The sequence below is a fragment of the Suncus etruscus genome, chromosome 12 (genome assembly GCF_024139225.1).
Source record: "Suncus etruscus isolate mSunEtr1 chromosome 12, mSunEtr1.pri.cur, whole genome shotgun sequence".
In the NCBI taxonomy this organism is placed as follows: Eukaryota; Metazoa; Chordata; class Mammalia; order Eulipotyphla; family Soricidae; genus Suncus; species Suncus etruscus.
The window spans coordinates 68,292,824-68,307,280 of NC_064859.1; the positions used below are offsets into that span (position 1 = coordinate 68,292,824).

Sequence of the window (14,457 nt, forward strand, 5' to 3'; positions counted from 1 at the left end):
GTCTCTGCAGAAAATAAGTTACAGATTAATCACCCTACCATAAAATCATTTTGCGATGACTTCGGGTGTCTGAAGATGTGTGCACAGCTTGATTAGAGGAGGGGATTGCCAAGTTGGGGCAAATGAGAGTCCACGGAATCCTAATGCACAGGGTTAGAGAGTTTTTTTCTTCTGGACGTTCTCCCTCCTACACAGATAGGATAAGTACTCAGGTGGCTCCATTCAGCATCTTGGCGATTCAGGAGGAAAGCGCTTGCTTGCTCCATCCAAAGTATCTTCCCAAACTGGAGCAGGTATTGGCACTGTATCAGAGAGTCTTGCTTGCTCTCTGTTCTAAGCTGGCAGGAATACCTACTGGAGTAATGTGGAGGAAGGGGACTAGAAAGGGACCAGAAATCTCTGATGACATTGCCCCTGAACCTGCAGGGAACCTACAGAAAAATGCCTGAGAGGACATGAAGTTTCCTGCTTTTATTTTAAAAGCTTGGGTGAAATCTACTTGGGTGCTTTCTACTACATGACAAAGATCTGGTCTAACTTTTTTATTAATATGTTTAAACACCTTGAATTACAAATATGATTGTAGTTGGGTTTCAGTCATATAAAGATCACCCCCCCTTCACCGGTACAACATTCCCACCACCAATGTCCCAAATCTCCCTCCTCCCCCACACCTCCCCACCTGTACTCTAGACAGGCTTTCCACTTCCCTCACTCATTCACATTGTTATGATTAGATTTTTCATGGAAACTGATTCCCCTCCTGAAATATGGTTGCTTTGCTAGAAAACAGGTAACTCTTATTATCACATTGAGGGCCAGGAGACTCTCTCCTTATCATGCAGTTTGGAAACTTTAACAGAATACTGCACATTTCTAGCAGTCTGGCTTCTGTGCCACATATTGATAATGATAAATCACTATTCATGCCATATCATCCTTTCAGTGGATTTATTAATATTGCATGTTACCTTGAAGGAAAAGAGCTAAGTAAGCATTATAGGAACAAATACATATAAAATGAGACCATCACTGAAGAAATCCGCCCACCAGACTATGTTCTCAAATCCCTTCAACTCGTGCCACCCCCAACCTTATTCCTGACCCCCAGTACACACACCTTATGATGTGATGTTATAATCATTCTAAATTTCCTGATTTTCCTCTCTAAAGTTGTTGTTTTGACATAAACAAAAGAAATAAAATCATAGCCTCATATAAAAACCACATTTAAAAAATGTCTTTTAAGCAATCAAATATAAAAAAGTATACATCAATCCATAGATGTTTTCTCTATAAAAGGCAAAAATATTAAATTGAACAAGTGGAAGCAAAACTGGTTCCAAAGACAGTGCATGTAAAAATTAAGCAAGGAATGGTCAGTCACAAGAGACCTGGGAAGGAGTCCAGGGCCCTCCTTCCTGACTGCTGAGCTGAGGGTCCTTGTGCTACAGATGGGGCTGGTATGTGCCAAGGCCTCCATGTGTTCTCAAGGTCCAATGATCATGGAAACAGGAAGCGTTGACACATTTTCAGGACCATCATCTAGTATCTTCCAATGAATGCTGACTGGAAGGAAAGTGACCATATCAGATCAGTGTATCTGATGTATGGTGACCCTGGCATGGACTTTAAAAGAGTCACCTAACCCTTGGGAATAAGTATTTCATCAGTGCTCTCACCGGAATGGTGATTTCATCCAAGATTTTTAAAATTTATTCAATAAAAAGGTAATACACTTAAATAGAAGATATTCTTGGTCATCTCATCATGACCTCTGGACTAATGGCAAAAGGGGAGAACACTGGCAGCTTTCAGGGTGAGAGTCACTTCTGTGCACAAGATATGTCATATCAGATGTGACTCATTTGGTGTTTTTACATGAGCCAATGGCTCAACTTTCAGAGTATTTTGTGCATTTTATAAATAAGTTTATATCAATGTCATATTTTTTAGCGTATATGAATTAAGTGTATTCTGAATTCAGCTCAACTATTCCAGTTAAACAAGGACAAAAACTGTGACAGTGAGGTCTTTCTCACTTACCACGGCCTGGGTGGAGCTCTCCTGTAAATCCCACAGCAAAATATGGTTGTCCGCCAAGGAGATGACTTTCTTTCCATCTCCTGTTGGTTCCCACATGACACTGAGAAAAACAGAATAAATACAAGCTTTTGAGAACCCTACGTTTGTATTTGAGAGCATTCACACATACTAAATAACAAGCCAAGAGGCCTTCTATGGCTCACAAGTTACTACCTCATAAATAGCATTATGTCATGACATGACCAGCAATGCTCTCTCTGCTGTGGACTTAAAGTCCACATCTCTTCCCACATCCTCACTTCACCTGGAGTTATAAGGCAGACTCTGAAGGGTGCTGAGTGTAAGCTGACATCAGGAAGGTGAGAAGTCCCACAAGGTATACTTGTGACATGGATGTACATATGTATTCTCAATTCCCCTTTCTCTCCCCTCCCATCTCTTACTCTCTCCACCTATTTATCAATCTATTTCTTATATTTTTTCTCCCTCTCTAGTTCTCTCTCCATTTTAATTTCTCCATCCCCACTCTAATCTAGTGCTGTCTCTCCTCCATGCGAGCCTACAATAAGGCAGTTATATGGAAGTTAAAATGTGGGGATCCTTACCATAACCAGACCTTGCTAGAACACTAATCTCCAATTTCTAACCTTCAGAACCAAGAAAGAGATGCTCCTAATATTTTTTTTAATTACTGTTCTTTTTTTTTTTCTGGTTTTTGGGCTACACCCAGTGACACTCGGGGGTTACTCCTGTCCATGCACTCAGAAATCGCTCTTGGCTTGGGGGACCATATGGGACGCTGCGGGATCGAGCCACAGTTTGTCCTAAGCTAGCACGCACAAGGCAGACACCTTATGCCCTGTGCCACTGCTCCAGTCCCTTTTTCTTTTTCTTTTTTAATATTTTAAAAAATAATAGTTCACTTAAGCACCATTGTTACAAAGTTGTTCATGACAGAGTTTCAGTCAAGCAATGTATACCACCCTTCGCCAGTCACTTTTCCTGCCACCAGTGCCCCAGTTTCCCTCCCACCCACCCACTCCTGCCTACCTCTGAAGTAGGTATTTTATTTTACTCTCTCTCTTTTATTATACTGTGGTTTGCAATAATGTTAATAAAGAGGTACCATACATGTCAGTTTATCTCCTTTCTGTACCCAGTTATTTTCCAGAGTGATCAGTTCCAATTATTATTGTCACAGTGGACCCTTCTCTACCCTAACTGCACTCACTGCTCTTTGTGGTAACCTTCCTACTATGTACTGGTCCTCCTGGCCCTTGTCTCTATTGTCTCTGGATATTATTACCATGCTATCTTTTATTTTTCTTATATCCCACAAATGAGTGAGATTATTCTATATCTGTTAGATTCCCTCTGACTCATTTCACAGCATAATCTCCATAACCATATATATTTCCATCCCGACAAATTTCATGACTTCATTTTTCCTAATAACTGCATAGTATTCCATTGTGTAGATGTACCAGTTTCTTTAGCCACTTATCTGTTCTCAGGAACTTGAGATTTTTTTCCAGATTATGGTTATTGTAAATAGTGCTGTGACAAACATAGGAATGCAGAAGGCTTTTTTACATGATATTTTTGTGTTTCTAAGATATATCCTTAGGAGTAGTAGTACTGGATCATTTGGGAGTTTTAGTTCTTATTTTTTGTTTGTTTTTTTTGTTTTGAGTAATATCCATATTGTTTACCAAAAATGCTGGACTAGCAATGAATGAGAATTACTTTCTCCTCACATCTATACCAGCATGAAGTGAGCAGAAGCCATCCACAGTACAGAAGAGGCAGTACCATATGCCCCAGCACTCACTGCGAAGTGAGCAGATACCACTTGCGGTGTGGAAGAGACAGGGCCAAGCTCATCATGAGAAGATGTTCTGTGGCCATGCATTTCTTTTAGTCAATGGGCCCAAAAATAACACACACATACATACATATACACACATTACCAAACTCCAATAGTCACAATGTGGAAACAAAGCAGAACCACACCATACTTAGTGCATGAAGATGGTAGTTTTGAAGACCCAACTAAGTACTGGCTACCTATATAGCTTCTCTGATAAGAACTTTACAGAGGAACTGTGAAGGATATTCAAATAACTAAAAGAAAATATACACACAGCATGAAATGAAATGAACAAACCACATATAAGAAGAGTAAAAATGAGAAAACTCCTACAGAAATAACAGAACTGAACAACTTGGTAGGTGAAACGAAAAACTCACTGGACAGCCTCACCACCAGAGTAACAGCTGCTGATGACAGGATCAGTGAGCTGGAAGATGAGCTGCATAACACTTCCATGCAACAGAAGAGGTTGGAACAGAACCTTAAAATAAATTAACAGAAGATTGAAAAAAATCCTCAAAATAGGGAAACAGATGACAATAGAACTCTGGGATAAAATCATGAGAAACAACATAAGAATCATTGGAGTCCCGGGAAGAAAACCCCCACAAAAAATCAACAGTCAAGGACATCATTGCTAAGGTGTTTCCAAGGCTGAGGAGTGCAAACAACCACATCCTGGATACCCAAAAAATACCAGCTAAAAAAGAACCAAATAAAAGCACCCCAAAGCACATCCTAAACACAATGATGAAAAAGCACAGAGATAGACTACTGAAAAAAAAAAAAGATACTAAAGTAAAATTATATACAAAGAAGCATCCTTAAGATACAGTAGATTTATCACAAGCAACTCTCAAGGCCCAAAGGCAGTGGTGAGAGATAGTGACAAAAATTAATGAAATGAATGCTTCACCAAGAATACTTTACCCAGTCAAATTTTCATTCAGGTTTGAAGGAAGGATACACAGCTTTATGGATAAAGAACAGCTCGAAAACTTTACAGATTCAAAACCAACGTTAAAAGAAGGACTAAATGGTCTACTTTTAGGAAAGGCAGACCCAACAAACACACTAAATTCCTAAAAAGATGACACAAAATTCCATGACAATTATCTCTCAAAGTCAATAGACAAAATGCACAGAGTGTCCCTTCCTGGAGCAGGATTTTTAGCCGGCACGGGCAGGCAGCTGGCAGGCCTCCGCATGTGCCAGCGGCCTTTTGGCCTGGCCTAGGGTAGGGGGGCACGGACCTGGGTCACCCGACCCTCCCCTCCCCCTTTCCTCCGGATCTCCAGGTGGGTTTCTGGGAGGAGCTGATGGGACACCCTGGGTATTCCCCACTCCCAGGCCGGGTCTGGGGACCGGCCTAGTGTTGGGCTTAAATCCCTGTCCTTCGGGCTTGGGAGGGTCTCTCTCCCATCCTGGAGCAGGATTTTTAGCCAGCACGGGCAGGCAGCTGGCAGGCCTCTGCATGTGCCAGCGGCCTTTTGGCCTGGCCTAGGGTAGGGGGGCACGGACCTGGGTCACCCGACTCCCCTCTCCCCCTTTCCTCCGGATCTCCAGGTGGGTTTCTGGGAGGAGCTGATGGGGCACCATGGGTTTTCCCCACTCCCAGGCCGGCTCCAGAGGTTGGCTTAGGGGGTGGCGTTTGATCTGGGGGGTGGCAGATAACTGCTCAGCTATACTCAGGATGTCACTGGCAATTTCATACCAGTCTATATTTTGAAACCGCGCGGGGAACATATGCTCCTCCCAACCATCAGTACCCCAGATTTACCCTTCTTAACTTCAGTAACACAGTTTTAATCTCTGACCAAAGACATACAGTAGATCTTACAAATCCCAGAACTATTTAGAAGGACACAAATCGAACACATATTGAACACATATATCTTTTGAATATTTTATGATATTTTCTTTAACTGCTGTAACTCTCTATATATTCTTCTACCATGATGTTTCTATCTACTTTTCATCTTGTCTTTTCTTTATAAGCTGTTCAGTAAGGATTGTTGGTGGAACTGTCCCTCATTTGATGCCTATGATTGAACTATGTCATGGAAATTGCTGGTCTTGATCCTATTGCCTCCAGATGCACCAATAACGCTTCATGGCATTGATCCTTGTTTGCATAGACACATTAAAATGGGAAAACACTATACATACAGATTAGTTATTATCTAATAAATCTCATTACAATGTACCTTACACCCTGAACATTGATATAATGACCTGGCACAGGCCTCAGATGAATGGGCATTCTCCATTCACGCTGGAACCAGGCAAGCTATCTATGAAACATCCAAGGTCTTTTATAGCAACAGTTGGAAGCAGTCCTCTACCAGGAAAGACATTACCAAGGGTCTGACATCGACCTCCTAAAAAGACACTTCCGTTTACACTGAGAAGACGTGACAACAACAATGACCTGCGAGAAGACGTGACAACAACAATGACCTGCTCTACAGGACATGGTTCTCTCTATTGCCCCTTAAGTGTGAGGTGAAACGAGAGGATGCTCTGCACCATCCTGACTGCAATATGGGATATGCAGACTCCAGGATCTTTAATACAGAAGCATGATACCAACAATAGAGACTATGTGAGGAATGGAGGTGTATTGCCACTACAGACGATGACTTGAATTGGACAAACTAGTTTGCCTGGAGCCTAGAGTCAGTCCTGTGCCAGGAAACTTCAGGGGTAGGGTCTCCATGTATTTAGACCATAATTTGTTTTTCCATGTCCCTTATGTTTTGGTGGGCCTATGCAAACAAATGCCACTTTAATATCATTTTTTACTATGTTCCCTTGACTCCAATCCTTAAGAAAAACAATCCACTAAAACTTTTGAGGTTAACTTAAACTAGTAAGCATGTGCATGGAACTAGATAAATGTACTTTGCCCTCAATGTTTAAAGAGTTACATAAGTCTAATATCTTTAGATTATATGGTGTGCTGCTAAGAATTAATATGTACTACAACTGGGGATTTGAGGGACAAAGTAATTGTATTGTACATGGGTTCAGTTTTGTTTTTCTTAATGTTCTTTGGCTGAAAGTTCAAGGCTGGGATATCATCGATGGGACTACTGAGAATCCTGTTTATGGGTGATTGGGCTTCCACTGTAACTTTACCCTGTCCTCTTTCTTTGCATCTTTGTTGTCATAATTAAAATAATAAAAAAAAAAGAGAAACAGAGTGGCAAAATGATCATAAAGTTGAATCCAACATTTTCCTGCCTACAAGAAACACATCTACATAATCACAGCAAACATAGACTCAAAGTCAAAGGTTGGAAGACAATCATTCAAGCAAATGACTTCCTTAAAAATAATGGGATGTGGGGCCAGAGAGATAGCACAGCAGTAAGGCTCGCAAATAGCTAGCCCAGGACGAATGGTGGTTCAAATCCCGATATCCGATATGGTCCCCCAAGCTTGCCAAGAGCGATTTCTGAGTTGAGAGCTAGGAGTAACCCCTAAGCACCATAGGGTGTGGCCCCAAAACAAAACAAAACTAGTGGGGTGGCCATACTAATATCATATGACACAGATTTTAGGCTTAAAAAGATTATTAGAGATAGATGAGCATTCAGAAAGAAGCATTTCTTAATATCTTAATAATCAAGGGATATGTACACCAAGAAGAAATCACACTCCTTAACATATATGCACCCAATGAGGGGCCAGAAAAATATTTAAAACAACTTACTAACAGACTTGAAGGGATATAGCAATAACAACACAATAACAGTGGAAAACTTCAACACTGCCCTGTTATCTTTTGATAGATAAATGAGGCTAAAAATTAGCAAGTATATACTGGCTTTGTCCCTGACACATAGGTATTTGGTATCCTACTTCTGGGTCTTAATTTGCCCAAAACACGTGTACAAGTCTGAGGAGTATGAACTTAACCAAGTCTGTAGAATGCACAAAACAGTCTGTGAATTTTGGACAGGATGCCCATATTCTCTGTTTCTACCTTCTCACCTGCCAAGAGATAGAGAGCCAACTGTGGTGGATAGTGGAGGAGAGAGATGAGCACTGCTCAGGAAAGGGTGTCTCAGTCCTGATGTACCCATCCACAGTAGGCACTACCTGTAGTATAAGGTAACTTTCTTATGCTTCAGTCAATTCCAGTCACAGTTTCCTGTCACCTGCAGCCCACACTCTCCTGACATGCATATTTGAGAAACTAATGAAAGATTCTCAATCATATCATCTCCATGGGAAAGCAATGAGGAGATATAGAATTTTGCAGCTTGGATTTTCAGTCTTCCCTGTGAAATTTTAAATGTGCTGGTAGCAGATAATTTCATTTTACACACTCTGGCATGGGAGGCACCAAGACCCGGAATGGAGAGCTGCGTGATTTCTCTATCTTGAACAAATACAATACCTAATGATTGGGGGCATCCCCAGGTCTCCACCCTCACACCTTCTTTTCAAGTCTATAACAGAGCTATGATTGCTTTTAATCGCAACATTAATATCATTCCAAACTACAAGCCTTTCTCATTACAGTGTAAGAACCACACACAGTTCACAGCACTATGACCAGAGGCGTGTCACTCCTGTTCAGCAAAGAACTTTCTATATCTTTAGATAATAACAATAAAGAATGCCATGAAGATATTCAATAATGAAACCTGGCCCTCTCTTTTCTTTCCGAAGATAATAGCCCATTTTAGTTTTGAAGACACTTCCTCAGAGCAAGGGGACCAAACTTCTCTTGGTGACCTGTTTTCACTGGTAAAATCACATGGAGTTCTGATGATGAATCCCAAGTGAAAATGCAAAACTGGAAAAGAGAAGATGAAAAGATCACACTTTGTTGATGCTTCCTGTCTGCTTTCATCTATCTGTTCATATTGCTGTAACCATAGTCTTGGCTCAGAGCTTAAGCAGTGGACACGCAAAGACTGAGGTCAGGGTACCACCTGCTCAGACTCTGCCTCAGTCACAGATGTCACCTTCATGCTGCTTTTCTCACATGGAAGAGAGCAGAGAGAAGCTATCACCCCACAACCCTTTCTAACTGATAGTAAGCCCATCCCAGGACTCAACTGCCGCTACCTAATCAGCCCATGAAAGTTCCTTGCTCCTTCAACTGCCAATATATTAGAGATCAGGGTTTCAATATATGAACTGAGGGTTGAAGGAAAACAGTTCATAGCAACAAACACATTAGGGGCAAGGAATTTTTTATTTCTGTAGTCACCAGAGAACACTCATATTGTATGCATGTGCCACACCCCAACATTCTCAAAAGCAGTAGCAAACAGACACAGCGTTAGCAAGACTACAGGCTGAAGTGATTATAGATGCTTGGACTTTTTTTTATTGTGGGCAAAGTGAATTACAAATCTTTCACAGTAATATTTAAGGCACATAGTAGTAATGAATAAGGGGCATTCCCTCCACCAGTGTTGTCCTCCCGCCACTCCTGTTCCCAGCATGCTTCTCTCTTCCCCTCTTCTCCCCCCGTAGTGCTAGTGCAGCTGTTCCCCCCATGTACATCTTGATGTAAATTGGGTATCATTTCTGTTGTAGTTGACTTTGGATTTTGTATTCAAGTCTGATCATTTTTTATTTCCACCAATGGACATACAACTTGGTCTTGGTATCATCCGTTTTTCTCCCTCCAAATATGATGCTGATCAAGGTGATTCCATTAATGTGGCTCTATTTGAGATATAAGAAGGGATATGGGATGAATCTGTCTAGGAACTGTAAGTATCCCTTTGGAAGAAGAAAGGGGTAAGAAGAAAAAAGTAACAAAACAAAATAAAATGAGACAAGGCAAAAACAAACCAAAACGAAACAAAAAAACAAATTAGGGAGTTATACAGATAAAAGTACAAAACAGGTTAAGAAAAAAGAAAAAAAAAAGAGTAAACCAAAAACCAAAACCATTTGCTACAAAGAAACACTTTAAAAAAAATAAATAAAAGGCAAAAGCAAAACAAGAGGAAGAAACAAAAAAAAAAAAAAAAAAAAAAAAAGCAAAACAAACAAAAAAACCAGACCAGCAATTTCTTAAAAAAGGGTGTTTGTTTTTGTTGTTGTTGTTTTTGCATGGGAACAGTAAACATTGGGGAAATTAGAACTCAAATTCCCTTGGCCTATGAGATACAGGGTTTCTCCTCCCTTGAAGCATACTGCCATGGGAACAACTACAGGCTCCGAACTCACTCTTTTACACACCCCAAGGTCTCTTTATGTTGCCAGAAGACTTTCCGCTCAGGTGTGGGTGATGATATCCAGCCTCTGTAGCTGAAAATTATTTGCATATGTCATAGGACAAAGGCTAGAAGAGAGGGTTTTTTTTGTTTTTTTTTTTTTTTTATGGTTCTAGGATTTCTTTTTCATCAATGTTGTTGTAGTCAGTCTTCCGTGGTTAGTGGGCTTGGTTTTTGCTCAGATGCTAGGCCAGAGCCTAAACTATAGTCTTTCAGCATAATTCCAGATGTTGATGAATGGAAATTTTTTTTTTGTGGTTTTTGGGTCACACCCGGCAGTGCTCAGGGGTTTTTCCTGGCTCCATGCTCAGAAATTGCTCCTGGCATGCACAGGGGACCATATGGGACGCTGGGATTCGAACCGATGACCTTCTGCATGAAAGGTAAATGCCTTACCTCCATGCTATCTCTCCGGCCCCGAAGAATGGAATTTTTAACAGAAACTCCTAATAGGCATAGATTTCCAGATCATAATAAATCACAGGACAAGAATTAGCCAGTTTACTATCAAAGTCTGATTATGTAACTATGGAATTTTTTTAACAGAAACTCCTGATAGGCATAGATTTCCAGATCATAATAAATCACAGGACAAGAATTAGCCAGTTTACTAACAAAGTCTGATTATGTAACTATGACGTGAAGTTATAGCATGCAGATGAACCATATCCTTCTCACAAAGCATTTTTGTTTTGTGTTACACCTGGTAGCGCTCAGGGGTTACTCCTGGCTTCATGCTCAGAAATCACTCCTGGCTGGCTCAGGGGACCATATGGGATGCCAGGATTCGAATCAATGACCTTCTGCATAAAAGGCAAACACCTTACCTCCATGCTATCTCTCCGGCCCCTCACAAAGCATTTTTAATGATACACAACACTATAGCTTCTTTGGTGACATGAATACTGTCATTCTCACCTGTCACAGGAAAGGTTTCTGCAGGGTACATGCAGATTATTGAAACTTTTTTTTCCCATTCTCCAGTTACCAGGAGTATTTGGGGGTACAGGGCACTTATTATAGGAGACCCTCAAATTACATTCTCATGTTCACCATTTTGTTTAATTATTAATATGGATAAACAGAAATGTATAGCATCCTTGAAGAAACTTTATTTAAAGCCCTGGGGATTGATTTTTCAAATTTTTGTTTTTGTTATATATCAGATTGCTTAAACTGAAAATTTCCAAGAGACACTAAGTGAGGACTTACTATAAGCGAAGATTTCCAGGTAAGAATAGAGATGGCACATGAAAAATGAGAACATTTTCAAGATAATGGAAGAAATTCAAAGCAACTGGATTGGGTGGGTAGAGGTTGAAGAGCAGAGTTGGAGTCTTTGGGAGAGGAAGGTGTGCATGAGAAACCAACATTAATTGCACTATAAACCACACACCCAATGTACTGCAAATATACCATCCAACTCACAATAAAATCAATAAATGAAGTCATTTTAAGGGCTAGAGATGCATACAGGAGGCAATATAGGAAGGTTATACTCTGAGGCATCAGGACATCTACAACCCCCATATATTCCAGAAATACCTACAGAGAGTAAGACTCTTATCCATATTAGCACGCGCGCACACACACACACACATACACACACACACACACACACACACACACACACACACACGACCAGTGCATTCTAGAACATTTCCAACATGAGCGAAGGGCTTTTTTTTGGGGGGGGGGAGTTGAGCCACACCCAGTAGCGTTCAGGGGTGACTCCTGGTTCTGTACTAAGAAATCACTCTTGGCAGACTTTGGGGACCAGATGGGATGCTGGGGATTGAACCTGGTTCCATCCCGGGTCAGCCACGTGCATGCAAGGCAAACACCTGGTGTGCTATCACTCCAGCCCCAGCAAAAGACTTTTAGACCAATGCCAATCCTTTTAAATTTTTTGTTTCTTGGCTCCCTTCATTTCTTCATGCTTTGCAGCACACGCACACATGCGCACACACACACACGCACACACATATTTGCATGAGTCAATTGCAAAGCTATAGACATTACAAACTGAAGGACAAGCTCACCTCAAGAAACCAAATCAAATAGCAACAGGATGTTATGAGGAAGCAGAGTGCTTCAAAGAACATTCTTCCTCTAGACACAACCACAAGCAATTATACCTTCCTCCCCTGGCTTAACGAAAATGGGTCACCTTGGTCTAGTTTTGTACCAGGAGTAGAAAGAAGGAAGTGAAGTGGAGGAAAAGATTTCCCTCAGGAAACGATTCCTCTCATTTCTCTTCATCCAAAAGATCTCCCTTTGTAGGGCCAAGGGATATATTTCTCTGAGAGAAAGCTTGTGTTTCTCAGTAATATTATCAGAGGAAACAATCAAATGAATTTCAAATGACTGCAGAAATGACTTTTTATATCTAAAAAGGAAAAATATATAGCAATTCAAAAAGAAGCAAAAAAAAAACTTTAAGAATACAGGAGGTCGGGGCCGGGAAGGTGGCGCTAGAGGTAAGGTGTCTGCCTTGCAAGCGCTAGCCAAGGAAGGACCGCGGTTCGATCCCCCGGCGTCCCATATGGTCCCCCCAAGCCAGGAGCGATTTCTGAGTGCATAGCAAGGAATAACCCCTGAGCATCAAATGGGTGTGGCCCAAAAACCAAGGAAAAAAAAAAAAGAATACAGGAGGTGGAGGTGATACTAACTTGCTTTAGAAAATAACTTGGCATTGAGTCCTAATAGACAAATGTTTTAAGAGATATTCCATTTCTTGTGGAACAAAGTTTCTTATCACTTACACTCTGAAGGTCACGATGAATATTATATGGCTATAATGATTTCTGCAAAAACTATATGAAAATGGAAGAAAAGAGACCTGTGTCTGAGACACTGTCATGGAATCTGGGTGGCTGCAGGCTCCGAAAACTACAGATCATCACATAGATTAAATCTTAGGATGCTAGTTGGTGTTCAGAAACATCATGATATCAGTCATAGGAGAGAGTCTGACTTACTCTTGCAAATGGCCTATAAAATAAAAAAAAAAAAACAGTTTTCTGAGTTTCTAGAAGAAAAGCCTTAGGTGGCTATGTGTGTTTAGGGTAGTAATAAGCAATTTCCTAATCAATCAAGTCTCCAAGAGACTCTGCTTCTCATCAGAAATAAATGCTAAAGCAAAGAGGAGAGTGACTGGAGAGAAATGCAGGAGAATCCCACATTGGAACATTAGCACCCTATTAATTCCAGGCCCCAAGACTGGATAAGGAGGATGATTGGGTCACTTAAAGTCAGTCACTTAAAATTAGGACAAAGAACAGAACTTCAGCCAGCAGGGCACACATCTTACTCCCTCTGCTGGTACCTCCACAGTGACAGAACATTAGACAATGAGTGAGCTGTCTGATCCCTGGGTCTGAAGGGACTGGCCTGTGTCCGCAGCAGCCTGCACTGCTTCTATACATGCCACATGATGGTTATCAAATATGTGTAGTGTCCTGGCTGGCCACATCTTTTCTAAATTACGAACCACTAGTCTGGCAGGTTCCTGAGAGACATTCAATACACATGTGCTGAAAGAAAGTGTGAAGGAAAAATTAATTATGCTACCTCTTGATATGTGCCCAGTGTGCATTATATATAATACGTGGAAAATCAAATTGGAAGAAGATTCTATTTATCAAGTACACTTGGAAAAGATTCATCCCTCCTAGAGAACGTTTTTAAGAGGCTCTCAACACTCGGTCTGGAAAAGGGCTTCTTAGCAAGAGGTTAGGCTTGTTTATTGGTCTCCTGAGGATTGTTGAAGACAGATTCAAGAAAGCACACCACATGTGATGTGCTCTGAGGTTCTTCTCTCCCCATCCAACCACTTTCATCTTGGGTGATCAATTGTCTGGTGGTCTTAGGGTATACAAAGCCAATTTTGAATATTACAGCCCAGATTCCAATTTTATATTAACCCCTGTCCCCATTCAAATTCCCTGAGCACCAAAAACTACATCAATAAATACCCCACGTTGTCTAACCAACTGGCTTTTCCATAAGTAGGCAAGAATTCTCCAGAATAAAAAGGTCTGAAATAATATGTTACTTTCAAACTTACAACAAAACCAATAAAACCTGTCAAAATTTATTAAGGATGAGGGTGGTGAACCATACCCAATAGTGTTCAAAGTTTACCACCACCACCACCCCGACTCTACTCTCGGGATCACTTCTGCTGCTGCTTGGGGGACCATATGTTGTGCTAAGGATCAAATAAGGGCTCACCATGTGCAAAGCAAGTGCCTTATACTACCTCTCCAGCCCTTCAACTTATTT

At 40.9% G+C, this 14,457-nt stretch overlaps 1 protein-coding gene across 2 annotated transcripts in view; it reads right to left on the bottom strand.

The window, feature by feature from the left end:
* The window catches only part of EIPR1 (EARP complex and GARP complex interacting protein 1), a 184,475-nt gene that overhangs the window by 16,161 nt on the left and 153,857 nt on the right, over positions 1–14,457 (bottom strand). For both annotated transcript variants that reach the window (XM_049784868.1, XM_049784869.1), the window contains one exon: positions 2,047–2,146. In XM_049784868.1, the coding sequence (XP_049640825.1) occupies positions 2,047–2,146 (100 nt within the window). The remainder of the gene's footprint in view (positions 1–2,046; positions 2,147–14,457) is intronic.